Genomic DNA, 25,337 nt, shown 5'->3' with positions numbered 1-25,337 from the left:
AGTAAGTGTACTTGTGAAAGGTGCCAATACGAATCAATCATGTAATAAATATCATATACTACTCTATCGACTTATTCACACAGAAGTATTTTTAACTAAAATTACATTTATTATAACCACCTAAATACAATAACAATTCGTCTTACAGTGCCTCTAACTCATGACTCTCTTTTGTTAGTACAACAAGAACAGAACATTTCATATATTTACAACAAGCAGTACAATAATTACTACTTGGTACAAATTGAACTAAAAAACTTATTTCTTAAGATTACGAATTACTTAATATACAGACGTTTCAATTATATTGAGGTTTGTTGTTATTCCTGTTTCTATTCTGACACGAAGTTATCAGATTTAATGATTTCAGTTGCATTTAACAAACGTACTAAGGCCCAGTTTAATCTGTATATTTAGTTTCTATCATAACACAGAATGCACTTACATTTTAATGTTATATTGTGTTATGATTTACTAATATTTATTTTCAATTTGAATTAGAAATTATGTATTGTGGGTATGGTGACGGATTTACAAAATAGAAAGTTATCAAACAGGACATGTAATGCTCTGGACTGGACTTTCTGTCACATCTTACTAGAGTGCGGAGTAACATCGTTTGAATTTTCTCTGCCGAACAATTACAGGAGGGATGTTTCTCCAAAACCAGATAATGGTGAGTTTGTTTAATGGATATTTCACGAAAATATTAGAAAGGAAAGCCAGGAAAACATCATTCAGAGATGATGGCCTGCAAAAGCGTTTCACACATTTTCGACCGAATGCCCCACGGGGAATCGAGCCCGGGACTGTAAGCACGGAAGGCGAGTGAGTTAGCGACTGTACTACGGGGGGCTACTAAGAAGAAAAAGAACTAAGAATATGTACATGACCGCATTCAGGATTTTCTAACAGGAGGTGCACGAATTAATATCAGTATATCTGCATTAAATTTGAAGTTTTTAAATGCCTTTAGGGATCTGGGGATGAATGAGGTATCGCCCTGGAAATTCTCAGTGTCTAGTCTCAGGTTCTCTCTTCTTCTGGCCTCTGTTTTCTTCCGTATTTGAAAAATGACATTCGTATTGTTTTGTTTGATAAACCCTTTTATTGCACCGTCAGGTGGGGTGCAAGTTGTAGCTGATCGCGCCCCACACCATAGCCCCTGAAGTGCGACCACTGTGTCTTGTGCGCACGCACTGTGGGAGCAGACGCTCTCTAGGTCGACGTCGCACTCGCAGTCTACCATCACTTGCATACAGAGAAAATCGGCTTTCATCGCTGAATACAACGGAACGTCATGCCCTACTCCAGGTGCTCCTTTGCTGACACCAGGCCAACCATGTACGGCGATGATCTGGCATCAGTGGCAGACGGGCAATTGGTGTGTATGTTCAAAGTGCTGCCCAACATAATCTGTTCCCAAAAATGCGTGCGGAATCTTCAGGAGCCACATTTATTCGAATGTTGGACGTGGAAGCTGTGCGGTCTGCCAATGCCACCCTCATAATACGCCGAACATGGCGCACGTCCGTGCTACGATCACATCCAGAACCTTCTCTGCGGTTGAGAGAATGGGTTACTATCCATCGCTACCAACACCGCTGCACCACAGATGCATCACGGCCAACGTGGTTGCCGAACGTGAAGATATATCTTCAAATCAATATCGATTTGCCGCACTTCTAACTGAGTGACATGAACGGGTCATTGGTTCCTGTAATGAAACTAGCACAACAGTTTTAATTTTATGTGGGTCACGATCACATCCCTTGTTTCTTGGGATCAGCCGAATTCAGGTGGTCTCTGTCAAGTAATGACCATTCGGTAGGATTATGAGTTTTGCGGAGTCTGGACATGTCGCTATGACAAAAGGTGGAATGAGTTTACTTTAATGATATGGTGTCAAATAAATATCTTGGTAAACTGTTAGTTGCTGGGAAAGTTCCCTCCACTAATAAGTGTAACTGGTAAAAGGGTTCGGTCCACTACCACTGATGTCTGTATCCGATGACGCTACAAAAGGAGAAAACAACATATATTAGTCGAGAATGATAAAAACAGAAAATAGTGGTCAAGTCGCATTGAATTTGAATTGAATCGTTCCTTACATGACATGTACATCTATTACAGATTATATTTATATTAACAAAATGCTATTTACTTCCGTTCTTATCGTTATAAGGTTTTTTAAGTTAAACCAAAATTAGGTAAAATAAACTTGTTTCAGGACTGCATTACAACAAGAATATTATTAGAACATTAGTGATTTTGTTATATTTTATAACTAAGGTTCTTTATTTGTTTTTCTTATTTCTTTCTGAAATTTCACTGAACTCATAACGACACATAATGCAAATATTAACAGTAGGAAATTTGCTTTAAAACACTATTATAAGTCTGGAAACTCAAATAAAATGAATTTAAACATAAGGTAATAATGCTCTAAATAAACAAGTTATTTGTTGCATTCATGCCGTATTTGATAACCACAACTCGATACTCTACGCCCCATAGAGTATTCGATACAAATAGTTTCCAAAAAAATCACAAAGCAATGTATTACCAAATTATTTGTTCATAGTCGCCCTCCAAACACAAACATGCATAGACCAGAACGTTCAAAATAAGTCTCAACGGAATTGAGCAGTTCACAAACCTCTATTGTATTACTCCTGAAATCTATTAGTTTGACAGCTTATTATCGAAAGCTAATTCATGGATGCATGTTAAATGATCCAGGTAGATTTACGAAATTTAGTGGCACCGTACTGAACAGAATTAGATGAAATGTGGTAATTTTAAATATCATTGTCCATCATGGTGTTAACCGATGAAACTTCTTTCAAATTATCCGAACATAATAACTGACATAATTCCATTTACTGGTATAGGAAGAACACGCATTAATATTAAATCAACTTCAAAGCTGTGTACGTTTTAATAAACAATAGTTTAAGTATCTGATTTGATAAAATTTTCAATGTATGAAATAACAATTAATTGCAATTAGAGTAACGTATTACCAAAATTGAATTTTGTAATAAATATAAATGCGTACGTAATCTCAATATCATATTCCTATTTACCGTCTACTTTTAGTTCATAGTGTATTCCAAAACATATAATAATTATATTGTTGCTACTACATACGTTTAATACTAATCATATATATATATATATATATATATATATATATATATATATATATATATATATATATATATATATATATATATATATATATATATGTGTGTGTGTGTGTGTGTGTGTGTGTGTGTGTGTGTTTGAATATCAATAACGAATTAAAAAAATGCAATAGTTTGAATTTAAGATTTCTAATACTGCCTGCTCGATGGGGAGAAGTATATCAACTTTATAAACGAAAATAAAAGTACGCATGCACTACCAACGAAAGTTACGAAATGTTCTAAATAATGCTACAAAAAATATCTAAGTAAGAGAAAATCATTGTATTTCTCATTAAAATGTACCAGTCATTTGATTTTCTCTTTGTTCATTGTACGATCTGTGGAAGTTTCCGTCAGGCTAAGAATAGACAGGATTTTAGACATCGATGTGGAAAGCAATGTAAGACCAATTCAGTTGCATTAAATGCGTATATACATTTTTGGCATGGTTCTTTATAGCATTCCTATAGTATAACTTAATATTAGCTTGTAAACATGCGCTGAAGTCTTATTCCTGATCATGTTATTTTAGAGAACATAAACATACTTATTGTCTTAACTGCACTTCAGGTTGCCTGTCGAGTCTTACAAAGATTTCTGCTCTAACCAGTAAAACAAAGTGGTCTAACATAACCATTTTAAACTCTAACCAGTAATATAAAATGGCCGTCGATATTTAATAACCTACAAAGACATATTCCATTCCAATCCCACGCATAAAAGTTTGGCTCCTCAAAGCTCGAATTCTGTAAGTGTCACTATTTTACATGTCAACTATAAAACATATCTTAATAGCATATTGCTTTTCTCAACTTAATATTAAAATATGAATTCAATTTAAACGTAGCACAATTGGTTTGATGAATATACTGGTGCATATTTGCTTACTAGCCTAATGCTGGGATTACTTCGGTACGAACGAAAGGGCCAGGAAAGCAATGTTAATGTATGTTGGAGTAGACCTCAGGTATTCGATGTAAGAAATACAAAAGTGAATTCTCATTGGTTTCCATTAACAATATCACGGGAAAACTTGATAGTAGGTTTTATTTGTAGCAATATTTGGATATTCTAGGTGGTGCTTATTTTCCATTTTTTATTCTTATTTCTTTATTTGTTTTACAATATGCAGTGGACTGTAATTACTCCCGAATGTACTCGTTAGCCGTATTCTTTCAAAAATAGTTGTTCACCATACGCACAACTAGGCTTTTAACCGTTAATTTGATATTGTCATTTCGACACTTGATTTAAAATATGTGGTAATACTCTTTATTTTCTGCCCGAAAGAACACCTACCAGACAACTTCTTAAACAACTTGATTAGGATAAATGATCAAATGTTTTTTTTTTTTACAATGAGAAACACTATTTCTTGTTATTTTTCGTTCTACGACTCTACCTCCTACTTAATACTAATGTATTGTTCCGTTTACAAGGGAAAATACGAAGAATTGTTAATACATGTATATATGTAATAATTAAATAGGTTACACTAAACCATCCTTTAATCCTTTAAAAGTTACTTATTTTCCATTATTACCTATTATAGAGGAATATAATTTTATTTATTTATGATTTCCATTTATAAATTTATTATAATAAATTTCTAGAGAAGGAAAACTAACTTCACTACTTGGATAATTTTAGCATAAGAAAGTATAATCATTTTTTGAAAGTAATTTCTTTTCCGTATGTTCCGTAGATGTTCTTTGTGATTAGCTTCTTTATCGTTCCATAGTCCGTAGCTTAGTTGAACTCCCTTGCATGTGCTACGGCATCGCTCATATCACCGCCGTTTCGGAGTATGAGCGATCAAAGCGAGGAAGGGCAAAGATGTGGTGATGCCTGCCTTAAAAATTCAGCGCCACATCAAGAACTGAGACAAGCTATAAAATTCCTCTGTAATATAAGAAACATGAGTAATGAAGTAACCCTTATCTATCGTTATATCTGTATAAGAACAAGCAAAAAAAAACATTATACAGTATGCAACAAAGCTTGCAACCAACGACAATACATCACGCGCTTTTCCCAATCTGTAGTCTTCAACTCCTAGACGACTGGAACGCGATATGGAAACAGCTTGGCTGTTTTGGCAGCTCTTTGCACAGTTGACTTTGACATCTCTACCTCTTGTGATAATCGACTCAGGCTCTTCTTAGGGGACTGCAAAAGACTTTGCCGCATATTCAGTACTGTCTCCTCGGACATCCGTGGACGCGCGCCTCCATATCCCGTAAGCAACGTTCCTGCTGTTTCGAACTTGCTCACCAAATGATGTATTGATGATTTCGATGGTCCTTTAGGGCATCCAAATTCACGGCAAAATTCACGTTGAACCGTCTGATACGATCTCGATATCCAATATTTTTTAATAATGAACATGCGTTCCTGTACGGTGTACAGAACCATTCTAGCGATGCAGTGACTCGAGTCACACTAACGCACGCGCACCACGCCAAGCAGCACTTCACCTGGCTCCACCTATCGTCTTTGTTTTGACGTGTGCGCTTCTGTACAACCCTTTCTCGTGTTTAGCATGAAACAAGGTACGTGTATTGTGAATTTCATTTTCTTAAGTACATTTGTTCCGATATTATAACGTTTTTCTCGGGTTCAAAGCTAGTGGGACGCACTGTATATTATAAGAATATTATAAGAAGTCAACAAGAAACACACTTCTGAACACATTGAAGTAGAAGTGTACGAAAAATAGTCCTGGAGTACGCAAATATTTCAATAATAATAATAATAATCATAATAATTTTCTGCTTAGCTCATCCCTGTCTTGTTAGATAGTAATACTAGAAATATAGTTACTAGCACTTGCGATTTTCATACACGTGGTGTCCGGTTCGATTCCTAGTATGAGAGCATAAACATTTAACTTCATAATCATTCACTTTCTTTAATCATCCGTTTCCTTGGCTCTAAAAGGCATATCCTGTGGAAAGATAAACTAAACGATTTAATATTGATCATTATTGAATAACGCAAAAGAGAATGAAGGATACCAGAAAATATAATATGTAAGCCAAATAGTACCTTCAAAATTCTATTAAATAAAGCGAAAAATATGTTACCAACCTTTTACTATAGACCAGAAATTCAGGCGCACTGTTAATTATGGCATAACTGTTAGACGACCAGATATGCAAAATTTCTTGTAAGTAATTATTAATTAATCGAATACCATTGGCAGATTCTACCTGCATCAAATTGTAATTATTTCTATATTCTTCATTTTTTTCGAATTTATTCACTGAAAATTAAACAAATACTCCGTGACCTTATCAAGGAGAGTTAAGCAAACATCTTATTATTTTTTTCAGTATATGTTGATACTCACTAAGGTGGGCCAAAAACGCCGAAAATTCTTTTTTTAGAAAATTAAGATTGAGTACCGTGCAAAAGTTGTATAATGTTATATTATGTTTCCTCACCAAAACAGAGCCGGATTAAAAGATATTTAACCGGGCCCGGGGTCCCAAAGAACGTTAATTTTGAAAAAGAATATAGTTGCGAGTAGGGAAAATATTGAAATATTTTTGTAGATAGTTAAGTTTGAGTACCATGCAAAATTTGTATAATATAATGTTTCTTCACTAAAATAGAGCCGGTTTAAAAGATATTTAACCGAGCCCCGGGGGACCGAAAAAACGTTAATTTTGAAAAAAAAAAGTAGCCAGCAATGAAAATATTATTAAAATATATTTTTAGAAAGTTAAGTTTCAGTACCGTGCAAAAGTTGTACAATGTTATATTATGTTTCCTCACCAAAACAGAGCCGGTTTAAAAGATTTTTAACCGGGTCCCGTTGCCCCAAAGAACGTCAATTAAAAAAATAGTTTTTAATAGTGAAAATATTATTGAAATATATTTTTTTAGAACATTAAGTTTGAGTACCGTGCAAAATTTATAATGTCATGATTCCTCACCAAAACAGAGCCCGATAAAAAGATATTTAACCACGCCCCGGAAGCCCAAAAGAACGTTAATGCTGAAAAAATATGGTTGTGAGTAGTGAAAATATTATTTAAATATTTGTTTTCAGAAAATTAAGTTTGAGTACCGTGCAAAAGTTGCATAATGCTATGTTTCTTCGCCAAAACAAAGGCAGATAAAAATATTTCACCAGGCACTGCGGGTCCGATAAGTGTTATTTTTTTTCAAATATATATACCATTATTTTAAGTATGTATAGAAAATTGGTTAAGATTCCTAATACTTTAACTTGACCCCAGGATATTAAATGTTCTGATCTGATGTGCAGCACTTCGCCTGATTGGTGAAGGTTGAAAAATTGACCAACAAACACCAAACCAGCGCAGAACTCGCCACGTGAAGATGGCTACACAACGTGTTCCTCCCACCCACCTTCCTCTTACTTAAAGCTCCTTAGCGGAATCTTGGAACAAAATATTGAGATTTATGTCCGAAGCTTGGTAGATACTTTCGTGCTTCCAGTTTTGCGCGAATATAACCGTCTCGTGCAACACTACCGCATACTTCTGAAGAAGATTCTGTTACTACCTTTAGACACTTCTCGAAAGCCTGCGTGTGAAAGGGGAACGTGACAAACTGAAACCTCCTCTTTTCCACAACCATTTCGGTTGGTTCTTCTATTGATACGTTAGCCGAAATTGGAGGTTTCGTTACTAATACTTCTGACCAATCGGTCAAATCGATATAATCCGCGTATTCTTCAGTGCTTTGCCTATTGCAATTGTCAATTAGAACTATAGTTTGGTATTTTCGGCCATCAAAATAGAGACCCTTAAAATAAGTAGCTCTACACTGTAGACGGTTTCTTTTTTTCTTTTTCTTTTTTGCTAGTTTCGTACGGATTTTGTTTTTATATACTACCTTGTCTTAGTTTTGTTCAGTAAATTCATATCTTCTAAAATAGCGGATACAATTTTAGTAGCCGACCTATTCGATATACCTGTTAAATCTTTTGCGGTACTCATTTGTTTAGGGCTCACTATTGTTTATTTAAGTTTACTTTAGATTTTATTCTCTAAACGATAGCTCCATGCGAACTCTTCATCGTCTGAATTCGGAGTGGAAGGGCTCAATGTATGTTCCAAGTACTGGATTGAGGCTAACGATTGTAACCCTCTTGTAATTGGTACCGCAGCATCATAATCGATCTGTGTGTCATGCTTTCTTTTGAGCCTATGGGTTTCTGCTTCATCTACATTGCAACTCGTCATTTGTCTCTGATTTCTCTGATCTAATATGAGCTCCCATTCCAAAAACGGTATATAATTTTATTTACCACACTTACAGGTTAATCTATCGCAGCATTTGCAAGAGAAAATATCACATAACTTCTGAGCACCGTTCTTAAATTTCTTTAATTTGGCTTCTAATGGGTATATCTCCTTTCTTAATGGGGTAATGATCGTTTTGCATTTTGAGTTGTAATTCAAAATCATATGCTTAATTCGAAGTCAAGACAATACAGGAAGAGAGGCTCGCAGCCGTATTGTTTCTAGTTTATTTGAATTTAGCAATGTAAGTGCCGCCTTCGGAAAGCCAGTGTTATGTATTTTGCATCCAGATGCGAAAAAGTGATATTCTCTTAAAGTTTGAGACTTCTGAGGTGGGCTCGACACAAAGGGTTTTCGTGTGTTAATATGGTTGTTGTGAAAGTTACTTAAGCTCTTAATAGTTATTTGCGTATATTGAAACCATGTATTTCATGTTTTATGTATTAATAGTATTGTCTGGTAAAATGTTATTATTATCTAAAACCATTTTATTTGAACAAAAAATTAGGAATTTTAGGGCCACGGGGGCCCGGTTAAATATTGTTTTAAAATCAACATTTTTGACATGGCTTCATTTCGTACCAATGCACAACTTTTGATAACTACTCAATCCTGAATATCTTAAAAAAAATTCGGCCCACCCTAATACTCATGTTCGATTCCCGGCTGGAGCTCACGTGATAAGGATCCCAAGTTAAGCTGACGGTCTGCTATCGTAGTTGCTGAAAGAGACGCTAAACTTAAAAATCAAATTACATCAAATATAGCATATATTACGGACATTATCGTAAATAAAAATAATTATAACGTGATAATTTCTATTTTTTTCCACAGATTTTCAGTGTAGACATGATGAGTTATACAAAGTGCACAGAAGACAGATTGTTAATAGAAGAAAACTCAAAACCTGACGAAGTAACATGCTCACAGATTCAATTGACTATCAATCAGGCGGGCACCCTAACATTTACATGTGGCAGATGCGTGAACTTCGTATTCGTGGATCTATGCAATCATCGGGGAGAGTTACTATAGCAAAAAATAAAACGATAATTTATGTTGTTCCGTAAGAATTTTAGGTAGGTTTTAAATAGATTAGCACTTTTAATCAAGGTTGATGAATGGAATGAAAATTTTAAAAAAACTATATGTTCCTAGATAGTCACGAAAGAAAGTATTCTTCATTTGAGAAAATTTCTTTTCCTAATAACTCAACAACAAATGAACCTATTACAGTACCGATTTAGGCAATTTTTGAAATTGTAGCAATTCTAAGGATAACAACAAAATGATCAAAATATAATAATTTGTTCCCCAGTTATTAGCAAAAGAATATTTGTCAACTCTAAAATACTTTCTTTTCCTTGCGTACATTGCGATTAGTTTGACCTTTTTTTCTGCAAGAATGTTAGATTTGAACTACAGAACTTCAACTGATGTTACATAGATTAACGGTTTAAACAGATAATCCAAAAACGCAATATTTGTTTTTCCTTGTATATTTTTGGTTACATCTGATGCTAAAACTAACATGTGGCGCATTCAGTGCACAAGAAAATCAGTTAATTTTTGATAGTTTGAGATGTATTGTTTAAACGGATATAAGGACATAATATGCTGTATTCCACAGCTTTGCAGCCCGGGAGCTTCTGAGATCGGTTCATTGATCGTGTTCCCTTCACCAAGTATTTCACTTATCTTAATGCCGTGTTTGATTTTTATAAAATAGATTTTATTCTAAAAAATTTGAATTTAATAATTTAAAAACATTCCATAATCTTAAAACTATTTCAGACTTGTCTTTTTTCTCACAATCTGGTGGTGCATTGTGAGCGAATTCCAAAATGGCAAATTTTTCGAGGGCAGTAAGGTAGTGTTTTAGGTGTTTCAATACATTGTTAGCAACGGCTGTAGCATCTCCTGATTGTAATTAAAAATTCAAATTCAAAGTCATTTCCTATTACAGAATTTTTTTATCACCCTAAATTTTGGTCAGAAGATATTTACGACTATCCGTATCTTACTTAAAATTGCCTTACTCGAATTTCTTCATTACATGTTGTTCTCCGATCTGTTAATTTCAGTCATTGTCGATTTAAAATTAGTACCTTTTTCTGATAATATTTCCTTATAATTAACAATTTATTTTAAATTCGTTGTATAGTTAAATATTTATTTTAAAATAAAGAATACAAAATAATGAAGTCGTTCAAAACATTTGAGAATAACTGTTCGAGTGCCATGTGAGTTTGATTTTGCAATGTATCCATTTGACCATCAGTGCAGTTCTATGACCATTTCCTCATGTAAGTATTTATTTCTGTTAAGAACTTTCGACTTAAAATTCTTTTTATTATGGAGTCTCAACTACAATATGACATAAAATAGTTTCTTATAAACAATATTAAACATTATACTATACGCGTATTCCATACAGTCAGAAAAAACAAATGTATAAAATTAATCATCAAAACCTTTGTATTATAGCCTATAATGTATTTAATGTTTCATAAAATATGTGCTACAACAAATAAAAAGGAAGAGATTATCGTGTATTATTGTTGTCTTATCCTTAATACAGATGGAATTTTGAAGATTTCAATGACGGTAGCTAACTTTTTATTATATAACTTAAAAATTTTATTATATACTACATATTATAAAAAATAGTATTTATAATTTTGATACTATATTTCCAGACCCAGAAGAGCTCTCCAGAGTGCGTCTCAAATGGGGAATTGAAAATAAAACTGTGGGCTTTGGAATTCATTATGAGAAAGAGATGAAAACTGGCAAACACATCACAAAGGTGGAAATACTCAAGGAACCAATTGTCATTAAAACTGTGGCAGGTAACTTAAGGATTTTCTGATTACAAATCATAATGTTAAAAGGTTTATGAAGATTATATTAAATCTTTCAATTTTACATTGTACTGTTATACCGTGTAGTCTAAGGGATAAATCGATAATGAATTTACATGAAATAAAGAAAGAAAGGAGGTAGGGCAAAACGGGAAAAACCAGGGGAAAACACGGGAAGACTAAATCTGTGTCTTTGCGTTATATGGGATGGAACCGTCATTGTAACTTTTAACGTTATAATCAAAGTATAGTGAAATTTTGTACCATTCAAACATTGTCAGGAGGAGTTTGTTAAAGGCACTCCGTGATAACACCACAGCCTTAGTGTTCCCAATCCAATATAAAGTTATACTTTCCTTATCAAATAACATTACATCACATGAATATATGTTTTAAATTTATACGTTTAACGAATCCATACAATGTTACTTATACCCGTTCTACTTTTACGTAAGCGTACACTGAAAAGTTCAATACAAAACACTAGTCTAGTTTAATTTTGAGTGCAAGAACTTCGTACAGTAGAAATTGATATCTTATAGTGCAATTATATATATTCGTAAATATTTCCTGATTCATTATCACAAAAGATTTGATTTTATAATTTCATAATGTACAAGAAGAAAACATTAACTACTCTATTTGTTAACAAGACCTTGTGCAATGTTTTGTTTTACGAATTAGAGGATAATACTTGATTAAATTGCTTATAGATTAGCGTCCCTTTCATCAAAGAGGTTATATAAGAGATCAATCCAAAACTCAACGTAGATTCCGGACCACATGAGATTGTACAGAGAATTGTCACTTAGTTTCCTGCGCAAGAGATGAAAATAAAGGAATAGTGAACATACTTAATATCTTATTTACTTATGTAGTTCTACAATTATAACTAATTTAATATCGTTAAAACATTAACTACTCTATTTATTGAAAAGACCGTGTGGAATGTTTTGTTTTACGAATTAGAGGATAATACTTGATTAACTTACTTATAGATTAGCGTCTCTTTCATCAAAGAGGTTATATGAGAGATCAATCAAAAACTCAACGTAGATTCCGGACCGCATGAGCTTGTACAGAGAATTGTTACTTAGTTTCCCGCGCAAGAGATGATAATAAAGGAATAGTGAACATACTCAATATCTTATTTACTTATATAGTTATACATTTATAATTCATATTACATCGTTTTCTAATCGAATCTGAACGGAAATAGTTGCTAGAGAGCGATTCAAAGAAATGATCTCAGTTTCGTGTAGGTTAGAATGAAAAAAAATTGATAATTTCTAGGATCTAAACACATGAGAACATGACCAAGCAACTATTTACCGAAACCACTCTAATATTTCGAACACTACTTCAATTTATTTTTTTCCATGCTAGAATTGGTTCACAATCAGATATGATTGAGTTGTGGTGAATAATTAGAAGTTAGGTCTCTTGTAATGTATAAATGCATTTTCTGCAGAAGTCACATTTTTATTTACGTAACAATAACTTGTGTAAAAAGGTTGAATCCATGAAATTGTTGATTTGCAATTTTAATTAATAATAATAGAGTTATAATAATACTTGATTAAAGAATAAAATTTGATGAAGAAAATTAACTAACTCAATTAATCATCGTTTCTTTACATATTGATTAGTGTCTTGTGTAAACTTACGTGGATAGCTTTTAACAGCAAATAGCATTTGTGGAACATCAAGTAAATGATGGGTTACGTGAGTGGTGAATGCGTTGGATTTCAATCAAGACTCACCAAGATCATATTCAAGTAGGTTCAAACTTTTCAACATGTTTCAATTTCAATTTTAATTCATACTTAAATGTGATGACCAAAATTGTCTCCTGTGGAGAAGGAAAGAAACACACGAATGATGGGAAACTGAAGTAGATCCATGATTGGAAACAAAACTTTAGAAACTTATATCCCTTAATTGTTCAAAAATTTATATTTTCAGTTGATATCAACCATTATCTATCTCATTCGAAATCAGTGTTTCTTTGTCTTTCTTCTCACATTCATAATGCATTGAAATAATAGAGTATGCGGAAAAGGAGTTATAATACCTTTGACAAATAACACTCATTGGATAACACACTTCATACTCCAACCAGAACAACCAATGCAAATGGATATTTTTCTTAGCATCAGCTTAACAGCCAAAGCCTGTTTCAGAGCTATAAGGCCTTAAAACTGTCATATAGTGGTTGACATGTTAGCTAAAATTAAATAATTGCCAGGTTGCATATATCCAGGCATTTGCTATACCAGGAAAAGTACTGTAGTTTACTAACTGAAATTATAACACTCAGAGAGAGAGGGTTATTTTTTGACTGTAAAATCTATAGAACTTAGTTTTTAACCTACATTGTAAATATGTTATATTTTCCAAATGAAAGTAATGTAAACAAATTTTATGTAATTATTTCAAACAAAATAAAGTATATTATTAATCGTCCAGTAGACTAAAAATTTCTTCATTTAGTCTAATTTAAAGAACATATAGCATACATGGTCGTGAAACATTTATTAAGCTATAAAATTATTTGTTAATTTTGGCAAGGAATATAATACGTACTCATTGTTCTGTAATGTTTTCGAAAATATCAAATCCGTTTACAATTCATATTTTTAATGCATCAAAGCACAGTATCGACATCGTATATACAAGAAATATTTAAAACCTCCATCACAAGTAAATAGAGATATTTTTAAAAGTTACTGAGGAATTAAGGACTGACATATACATAGATAGATAGACACATAGATAGATAGATTCATAGATTGATAGATAGATAAGTAGATAGATGTATAAATATGAAACTTATTCAATTTTTAAAACTTACATCAGATTAACTTCAAATTTGAAATTACAGTTTTCTTTTAATTTATTTTTTCATTATTTTGTTACCAGCTCGTATGTCTGGAGTTGTAATTTACCTGAAAATGCAAAGACATATAAGAAGACACATTTTGCAAGTATATCTTCCAAGTGGAATTTTTGTTGTAATGTCTTGGGGAAGCTTCTTGATCAACCCAGAAGTAATTTCAGGACGAATGGTTTTATTAGTCACTACTCTACTAACACTTATAACAACGCTCGAAGGAATAACGTAAGTATTAAAAGAGTATTTAAAGGTTTTCTAATTACTTGTGTTGTTAGAGAGGGTCTTGTTCGCTTCAAATTATTTTCAGGTCTCTAAATCAGAAGGTTATATAGAGAATTTTTGACAAAAGAAATACTTGCCAAAGCATCAACACGCACTGTGTTTTAAACTATAACTTGTTACAGTTACGAATAACTACTATCTCCTTCATCAGACACTATATAGACACTTTCTATACAGTGTGTGTTGAAGCTTTGGTCAACATTTCTTTCTGTTACAGTATCCCATCCAAAGCCATGGATAGCGTTACTGTAGATTTTTTTTTAATTCACTTAAATCTAGATATGATTCTTGCAATTCCACCTTGCAAATTACATCCAATTTAATAAATTCTACTTATATCTGCCGAAAGCTATATACTACTTACTAGATGTGCCTCACGTCTCTCTAACATTTTTCTCAATTTAGAAATCACTTAACATATTAATATAGCATTGAAAGCGTGGGACCAGATACACTTCCAAAGAGAAGTTGCTTCTATATCCTCAACGTAAATAAAGTGTACAGAAAGCCCATTGCTAGAGGAAGCCCGAGAGATTCAGATTAGTACCTTTCCAACCACCATCAGCCTGCCCTGAATCGTTCATTTACTTGTTTAAACAAATATCAGGTAGAGTAAAAGGCGTTATTCTTTTGCTCACACGATAACATTAGTGTCCCAAATATTGGGCTATAAGAGCCGCCGGAGATCAGGAGTAAAATTATTTTGCCGATAAAATTTAAATAATTGCATAATGTTATTGTGTATAAATTGTTGGATTTCTTATAATCAGAAGAACACTCCATATTTCATCATTTTATGTGTAACCATTTGTAATTTATAAACATAGTTTGTTTGATCTAGTACTCGCGGTATATACAATGTTTATCCTTAAAACATAGATCGCACATTATTGTAATATTGTTATCTGAAAGTAAGATATAGAGATATGAAAGACATATGCACAATCTCTATTTATCTCTTTATTCTAGTATGTTACCTCCACACAACGTCTGACTATACCTAGCGAATGCATTACACATTATTTCAGTAAACTTTTAGATTACTATCACACTTGTCTACAAATTTTAACTTCACCTAGCTGACCCGAATTCAACTGTTTATTTACACAGAATAACTCTGTCAAACTATAATGATTCCTGTATATTCAGCAACTACAAATTCAATAAAAATTTCCTGTCCAACGACCAAGATCCAATATTTTTCAATCAAAAATTTTCTTGTAAACTTTATATCTGGAGAAATGCATATAGTGTAACGAAACACAAACTATCACTTAATTCAGGATGATGTGATTATTCCGTAAAAAATACGAAAACTCGATTTTGGGGCCGTTCAAAAGTTTTGTGGATCCTGGTTAAAAATTATCCATTATATTTCAGTCAAACATTTTCTTGTAAGCCTTATATCTGGAGAACTGCATATAGCATAGCCAAACCAAAACTATCACTGAAGTCAGTATAATGTGCTAATTCTGTAAAAGAAAAAAAGGAAACACGAAAATTAGATTTAGGATCAGTTCAAAAATGTTATGGACAAGATCGCGATCTTTTGATATTTTTTGGATCACCCCTAATTTCTTGTTACCTTAATAAGTCTTCAGATATGAGATTGCCACATATGTTTGTCAGCCAAGAACACCAATATCCCTTATCATAATGCTTCAAATTCTGGGTTATATGAGTTTGTATTAGGTAGTGTCGGGTTGTGTTGCTTCCCTTCTGGTTCTCACCAAGAGTGCTTTGTGATGGACAACCACTTTGTCAGTAGGTTTACCCGTTTCCTCACACTTTAATTATTACATATTTATACTCATTCTCATTACCGTCTTCCTTAGCCCTTGGGCGTAATCATTAGACGTTAAAACAAAAAAAGAGAAAGAAATATTCTTGTTATTTTCTCATTTCCTTCCATATTTTATTCTGCATCAATTTATTCCATGATCATTAAATTGAGTCCACAAATATCTTATTATACAATTTTGATATACTTTGTACATACTGCCTGTGTAGCATTAAGTGCTACAATATTACTCCCTCTTTCAATTCTAGTTTACCCTATATAATATGAAAAGTAATCTTCATAGGCATTTGAAAACTAAAGAACAATTTCAAAGTCTTGCACTTAGTAATGTATATAAAAGCATAATCCATAAATAGCACACAATAACATATCGATGATTTTACTATTAGGGTATAACATCAGAAGAGCTACGATAAAAATTCAGGGACAAAAACCCTAAGTCAAAAAGGGTTCGTGTCAAAAGGGTACGTGAAAAAGGCCACAGCAACAGATTGACCCGTCTCGAAAAAGCCTAACGTCAAAATGGACCCGGGCAAGAGAGTTCGAGTCCAAAAGTCCACACGTCAGAAGAGGTTCTGATCAAAATATAAAAATGCTTATTAGAGTAAAATTATTATGTGAACACTACATGTTTTATATCTGTTCAAAGAACATTCATGCGGATCGGCATGCAAATGGTCCTCTTCTGTTATTTTCTAGTGTGTTCTTTCAGTTCACGTTTTGCTTACAATATAACTACTCGGAAGTTGGACAAAAGTACAAGAACAGGAGAGTCCTAGACGATGGACCGTTTCAGAACCTAATAGCGTCAGAGAAATTATTATTAAAGAGCTCTGCTTCAAACGACTTCGTATAAGAAGGCATCGATGAAAATGTCTGTCATCAGAAGAGCACACCTTCGGAAATGTCTGCATTAAGAAACCTTTTGAAAAAAGAGCTATATGATAGCGGCGCTGGTTGGTCAATTAAACAATAAAAAGGATCTTGGTCAAAATGACCAGGCATCATAAAACCCATAATCAAAGTTATAATATCAACATTCCAAAAGTGCGTCAAATAATAAAAGGTATGAGTGTCATGTCTACACTACGTAACGGAGTTTGTTTTTTTATTAATTCTGTAGCATTTTTTGTACACAAATTTAATCCTCTTTTAGCCTCCCATGCTGGAGCCATAAGATAAATTTCAGTTAACGATGTTACACTTGCTTGGTGACGATCTCATCAGCGTTGGGAATTCACTGATACTTGAGTCTGTATTGTTCGTTACAGTCTGTTCCAAGAAGTTTCGGATCATATGAACTAGTCTCGCAGACGGAATTTGGCTTCAATGCTTGTGTCAATTGAGTTGTACAATTTTAATCTCTTTTATGAATGTTCAAATGCCTACGGTTCCTTTCCGCTCAATAGCGCAGATTTGTTCTGTAGCTTCCTTTGACATTTTTTTATATTTTCCCAATAAGTTTTAACACTATCCGAACAACTATTTGATGTACTCTAGTTTTAACAACATGATGTGATCGAATGAGCTAAGCAAGCTTATCACTCTCCCTCGTATATACTTCTTACTAAATTAAATTTATTTTTCTATTTTCATTGAAGCCTAATCCTTTCCTTGACGAGGAGCATGCGACTCGGTTCATTTCTACTCGTGCCCTTTAGATATAATCTCCTGTTGACACAGGTTCTTTCAGCCGGGCCATTTTGACAGGGATTACTTTTGACCTGGGATCTTTTGACACGGCCCTTTCTGATATGGAACCACGTTTTTGGCTGTAACATCCATAATCTCTGTTAATCCCTAGAGATATTTAATAGCTAAGTAGAAATAACATGTTGGCTTGAGTATATAAGCAAATAAATAATATCAAATTTGCTCACAGTGTTAACATTGTTTTTCTTAAATTGTTTTTAGGTCGTATTCACCGCCATCTTTGGATATTCAGGAAGTGGTTATTTGGGTGCTGTATTCAATATTCTTTGTTGTATTTGCATTGCTGGAATATGCTTGTTTGCTTTTTAAGACAAGAAGTTCACCAATGACACAGCAGGAACATCCGAGTTTGCAATTATTAAGGAACATTAGTTCTTATAAATCGCCATCATCAAGTTCGAAAGTGGTAAACTAGTTTATAATAAGATGTATTTTTCCATTAATAGGCGTTAATCGAATTTAAACATTTCTGTGTAACTTTACAACTCACGAAACAACTCTTAAAGCAATGGTTTGTGGATATTACATTGGCTTCCATCGCCTTCAATCGTAGTTTCTGGGTAGTTAACCTATACATCTATAGAATATTTTGATGAATGTTCAGTCGAGACAAGACATCGTGTTTCTCGTTAGGTGTAAAACTGGTTTAATCTTCGGTAAGTGCACGTCTCGAAAGCATACATATGCATAAAAGAGATAGGTGTATACGACGGTGAGTCAAAACTATCTACACTTTTCATTCTACAGTTTATTTACAGGAAGCTAGAGTTATACTATGCACATCATTTTTCTACGTAATACCCCTTCTTATTAATACACTTGGCCCAACGATCAATGTTCTTACGTATTCCTTTCAAATAAAAGGTTTTCGGTTGATCGTGAAGCTACGTTTGCACGACATCTGGCACGTCTAAATCCGAGGCAAAGCAGTGACCACGCAAAGCATCCTTGAGTGGCCCAAACAAGTGAAAGTCAAATGAAGCTAGGTCGATAGTGATTCGCCTATTCGCCAGAACCATCTCTCGAGATTGCTGAATGTTGTCATCCGTGGTGGGGGGTTGATGGCTATCCTGCTCCCCCTTCATGCGTTGCACTTGTTTGACAACTTTTAAACTTCTCGAACTACAAAAACACAGTTTTACGTGATAGTACACTTCTCCCATATTTCGATGATAGTCTGCGATGAAAGTCTGAATTTTGACACCCTCCGACCAGAGGAATGGGCTCACTGCTCATTGTTCCTCTTTCGTGCAAACTACTAATGGAGCAGCCATGATATATCTGCAGCAAAAGGAAGAAAAATGGAGGAATTAAGATAACACTTTCACAGCATTAACACTTTCACACTGTGAGGACAGAAGACAAAGTGCGCAATGTAAGAAAAGTTGACAAAAGTGTAGATAAATTTTGACTTCTCCTCGTCTAAGTATGTAGGGGCATTTTTTTAATTTTCTAGTTTAAACCTGATAACATAATTGATATGATATTACGATTACTTTTGTGTTTGTTTGAAAGTAAGATACAGCAATAGTAACTCTTAGAAGATAATTTCGTCTACTTTACTACTGTTGAACACTTTACAGATTTTGCGATCCTCACTTTTAAAGACTAGAGAACTGAAACAAATCTAAGAAGTGCGTCGACTAACTTTCCTCACAAAATATATTTTCATAGAATATGTTAAAGATCTCATATTTTCATATCACAACTGTCTCATAATTCAAACACAAGTTTTCGTTTTGTTCCACTTGATGTATTACAGACGATTATACAACACAACGAATAGAACTCCAGCGCCGTGCTTACATCCTTGGTCTTAGCACTTCACATATTTTACGTGTTTTGTACTCTAAGTTCTTGTGTTAGTTTGATAGCAATCTGTATATGGTCCGTAATAGTATACCATAAAAGTAGCGAATGAAAAACATTTATTTCATATCCTGCTCATTTATTATTATTATTATTATTATTATTATTATTATTTACAGGTTCATATACTTCAACAATGGAGTGGTTGTTTCAAGAACAGAGTGCATGAGCTATTCAGTATTTCAACTGCTCCTTCTATTCAACTAAAAACAAATGGAATATTTTGGACCAAGCATCACTCGTTGTGTTTCCTGTTCCATTCATTATCTACAACTTGTGGTATTGGTGCAGGTTCCTGAAGATACGGAAAGACACTGATACAAAAAAAATTATCCATGAAAATAAAATATATTTAATGAAACATACAAAGATTTGTTTTCTTTAATATAGAATTCAATATTTCTTTTTTAAAAAATAAGTTCGAATATGTTACTATTGCTAGATATATTAACCTAATTTTTTCACACACAGTCAAGAAATTATCACATCTTGTGAGGTTTTGGTGTAATAAAAGTTGTGAAATACAACTTCAGTAAGGGACTAAGATAGAACTAATACAAAAAATTAAGAATTTTGTGTTGTTTCTATGGAAATATCTCCAAGTTTATTTCCCTTTATACAGAAATATCTGTACGTATTGCATGGCATACAACAGAATACGACATACACTCGTTGTGTACGCACAAGTTAACATTTTCAGATACGAATCTGATGCATTAGGTCAACCTATTTACAGATTTAATGTGACATGTATCAACCATAAGTGGCTTCTACTCGAACAGCGCTTACAATACACTGTGATATCGTTTTGCAAGTGACAAAACCAGACTCGGCAGAAAAACCTATTAGATCATAAGTTTATTAGTATAGCTAGAAAAGAAAGTATAACTTCGTTATGGGTGAGGAGCAGAAAATCTGCAAAATATTTAACCTATGATAATGGATAAAGACCGCTCTATCGAATATGTGACACGTGTATTTGCACGAGGACATAAAATACCGGAATTAAAAAATATATTGACCAATATATTGAGAGCTTTTATGAGAGAGCATTGATCCTCCGGTTCCATAGGCAGTAGAGTTAGTTATTAGTTGGATCTCCATTGCTTACATTGTGCCATTTCTTGAACCTTGGTCTTTGATGATATAAACTTATATACTAATGTATTGCTTGCCATAAGGATTTCCGAATTCTCTTCATTTCTCCGTATGTTTACTGAAAGCTGTAATATTGAGTCGATGCTTAAGTTAGTACGGTTTTGTTTTGCGTTGGAAACAATGCGCCGTGAAGCGATTGTTTATCATTATTACGTTGTTTTACCGTAGTTTGGAGTTTGTATATTTCGAAACACACGTTTTCTTGACTGTGAACGTATTATTGTATATATTTCAGAAAAAAGTAATATGGAATGTCAAGTTGAGAAAAATGATAATTTTCGAAACATTTTACCCTTCGAATTTAACCGAGGACCCAGTGCAGCAGAATCTGGGAGAACAATTTCTGCTGTGTACACGAATGAAGCAACTGCTGAAAGAACAGCACATAAATTGTTTTTCCGCTTTCAAGCAGGACGGTTTGACTTGTCAGGTGATCCACGTTCTGGAAGACTTTCAGAGTTTGACGTACATCGCTTGAATCAGTTGCTTCATGAGATTTTTCGTCAAACAACGCGGGAAATGACGAAAGTTTTTGAATGTGATCAGTCAATTATTGTACGCCATTCAGGGGCTAGTGTTTCCTGATGAAGCCTTTCTTGACCAATGTCTAACAGATTTCTTCCAGTCAAAATCAAAACAGTTCTACAGGAGAGGCATTGAACTGCTACCTGAACGTTGGCAGAAGGTCATAGATAGTGAAGGTGAATACATCATTGAGTGACTGTGAGTTAATGTGAGTGGCACTAAAATGTATGGAAGGTATTGTTATACTCGTAACACATGTTAATGTTATGTCTATGTTGTATTTGTATTTGAATTTGAAAATAACAGCAGAATAAAAATAAAATATAAAATATAAGACCCGCAAGAACTTATGCATCGACCCAATTAATGTGCGTTTTATCACAGCCTTGTCATCAGTATTCTTTTATTGATAATATTCAAACTTGACGACACACATAAATTTTTCTAAATGAATTTCATTTTTGTAATCTTCAGAATTGCACAAGAATATGATTTTAAAGTTCTCCCCTGTATTTACGTGATTTGCGCAATTAACATTTTGCCCCTGTGGTAATATCACTTGCAATGAAGTATCCAAAATCGAAAGAAGCATAGCATACTATTTAGTGAAATCCACACTTTTTCGGTGTTATATGAATTCCTAATTTATAAATAGGGCTTTACCGGGATATAGAGTTCTCTTACAGTAGAAGAGGCATTTACTTATTTAAAAATACTTTTAATTAACTCCTATTCAGATCTTTATCGTCTCTAAAGAAGATAATCATTTAGATGAAGATGGAAACCTTACAACTGTGAAGATGGATTTCTATTAGATGAAATTATAGCAAATATGTGTAAGTGATTGAAAATACCAATGTAAAGTAGTGTTGAAATCTGTGTAGCAAGCACTATATAGAGCCAAGTTAAAAACTAAAGAAAGATGCAGTGAAATATGTCTGCAAGTGTCCTGAATATGTTAGTAATGACAAATGGTTGCATAATTAAGAACGACACAACGACAAGAATCAAATAATTCACATTGAATTCCAGAAGGAGGTTCTCAAGAAGAAGATGATGATTATTACTGTTATTATACCTGATTCACAGAAAATCAAAATTTTTCCCAACCAGGATTAACAGTGCATTTCGGAAAAGTGATAAAATGTTTAATAAAAATTTCCTCATGGCCAGAGAGCAAGAAAGATGTGCTTCTTTAAGCGAAATACGTTTAATCTTTATATAGTGTAGGAATAGATCGCATTGAGACTGCTTTCCTTTGTGTCATGGGGAAAAATTTAAAAAGTAATGAACATTGTAGAAAAAGACTGATTTGTGAAACACAAACAAACTATTTGCTGAGCAAAACAATATATTCACATAAAAAACAACATGCGTGTTACAGTTTCGCCAACTAACATCTTGGCTTCATCAGACATCAGATAGTGTCTGATGAAGCCAAAATGTTAGTTGGCGAAACTGTAACACGCATGTAGTTTTTTATGTGAATATATTGTTTTGCTCAGCAAATAGTTTGTTTGTGTTTCAGTATATACAAAGCAAAGCTTCTACTTATGGAAAATATTACTGATTTGTGGTTTGGTATTCTCCACTATTATTTATATTAGATTTCCAGTTTACATAAAGATTCAATGAAGTACGACTAAAATAAACTGTATATAATTTGGAAATGTAATGAATAACTATATTAGCAAATATTGGGAAAATAAACCTCATAGTATGTAAAAAATAAAATAAATGTACTCATCATATATTTCTATACTTTGTCAATAGGATCGTAAAATTACTTATAAATAGGAATGAGTGTCTGTAGAAATATCGACAATAACCTTAAACATTGTTCTATGGAAGTTATTAGAGTTAACCTCCGCCCTTAAGTTAACAAAGGGAAAGATACAAACATGTGAGAATGAATATTTGAGTAGATTTATTCTCATACACTTACAAATTAGAACGCAGCATAATAATAACAAAAAATAATGCAAAGCAATTGATCAATTTTCTTTTCAATCAACCTGAGTAAGATGCAACATTGTCACTTAACTATGTTTAACATTATATTACACAAATCATAAATGTCCTTCAATGAATTCCTTGTTTCCATTTCATATGTTCCATCCTTCCCTTTTCTTCTAATCAAGTAAGAATGATTGACATCTCTATACAAATAACAAATTAGTCTCATTTTCCACTCTTATGCTTGAATTCAAGTTAACGCTACAAAAGCATTTTGCTTAATGGAAAAGCAATTGATTATGATCAACTAATGGAATTCATTCTTTCAACTAGAGTTAAAAATAATGTCTTATGTGTAGCAAGGAAGTAAATACTTTGTTTTAACTTCACACTGGTTGTCTTCCTGAGGGTGAACACACAACATTTAAAATTATTTATGTAAGTTAAACTTATTTATTTTTAATGTCTTTCATTTTCTAGTTAATTATAATTGTACCCTAGTTTGACGCAAATGGAAGTATGTTAATAATAAATTATTTCATTTATCATGTTAATAGGTTGTATTAGTTTCTGTCTGCGTTTAAAATACTTATCCTAATTATCTCAGAAAGGACGTCAGGTTCCATCTTTTAAATTATAAGTTGTAGTTAATGATTGACTTCTGGTCAAGGACATACAGTCATATTCATACCATTAGTAGTGTTAATTAAAACCCAACCCCGGATAGTTATATTTCCTAAGGAAGTGGTTGATGATCATTCTTGCTGCTCAATTCGCCCCTGGTTTCAATACTGGTCAAGGTATTGGTCACATGTAAGTAGCTAATTACTACTCAGGATTCTACTTTAAGCACCAGTAACATATCAAGTAGAAAACAGTTTCAATTTTCAAACAAAACAATATAAACTTTTGTACCTACAAATACTCTCTCATGAAATGACACTGTATGCCAATAGGCAAGCTCACTGCAACTTACACTAGAGTCATTGTCGTAAAATACGTTCTTCCTAATGCAGTTTGTTTCTCACGTGGTCTGTCCGTGTCATACATAGGAGGATGAAAAGTTCCTGTTGCACACAAACGACGAAACAGCTCTGCAAATGTTGTATGAAGCGGTTGTCGTCTATTCCCATATCATTTGTTGTATAAAGATAACGAATAATTTTCTCTCGCTTTTTGTGGAAGTATGTATTCAGTTGGCCCTCAGACGGTGAGTTGAATGCGAATGGAGATAAAAACTAACGTAAGTTGTAGGAGTGTTAATATTCAAAATACTACCTGGTTGCAGCAGTTCAGATACACCGTGAATCTACATATGGACAGAGTGAACATGGGACCTCTACAGAGCGTCATAGAGCGTGTATGCCATATGAGTTCAAACTGGGATCAAACTCCGCGGCAACGGGGAGAGATATGCCAAGGCTTCAGTGAGGGTGTCGTGTCTACGCGGACAGTGCAGCGGTGGTTTAACAAGTTTAAGGGCGATGACGAAATACTCAAAGACACACAAAGTGTATGAAGACCAACAAATGTAAAAAATAAAGATCTTTAGGCAGCAATTGAGGATAACAGTGGCCAAACATATGAGGAATTGACAATACAATTCAGTGTGACTCGGGAAACTATTCGGCAGCACCTCCATCAGCTTGGGAAACACTACAAGTTAGGTCAATGGGCCGAAAGTAAACGCGAGCAGATACCTATGTTTCTTTACTGTCACGTGTGAGGAAGGAGCTATTTCTGGACATGGTGTTGACATAAGATGAGACGCGGGACCTTTACTAAGCTCCGTGTTGCCGTCAT

General features: G+C 33.6%; 1 protein-coding gene across 1 annotated transcript in view; it reads left to right on the top strand.

The window, feature by feature from the left end:
- Nucleotides 1-25,337, top strand: part of LOC145681784 (uncharacterized) — a 71,569-nt gene that overhangs the window by 27,899 nt on the left and 18,333 nt on the right. Inside the window, exons 3-5 of the mRNA XM_081753394.1 lie at nt 11,170-11,322; nt 14,257-14,455; nt 18,228-18,432. Coding sequence (XP_081609520.1) covers nt 11,170-11,322; nt 14,257-14,455; nt 18,228-18,432 — 557 coding nt within the window. The remainder of the gene's footprint in view (nt 1-11,169; nt 11,323-14,256; nt 14,456-18,227; nt 18,433-25,337) is intronic.

Source organism: Thermobia domestica, chromosome 3, assembly GCF_964235325.1.
Source record: "Thermobia domestica chromosome 3, izTheDome1.hap1.1, whole genome shotgun sequence".
NCBI lineage: Eukaryota > Metazoa > Arthropoda > Insecta > Zygentoma > Lepismatidae > Thermobia > Thermobia domestica.
The sequence above is the reverse complement of the archived record's forward strand: the minus strand, read 5'-3'. Positions and strand labels throughout refer to the sequence as shown.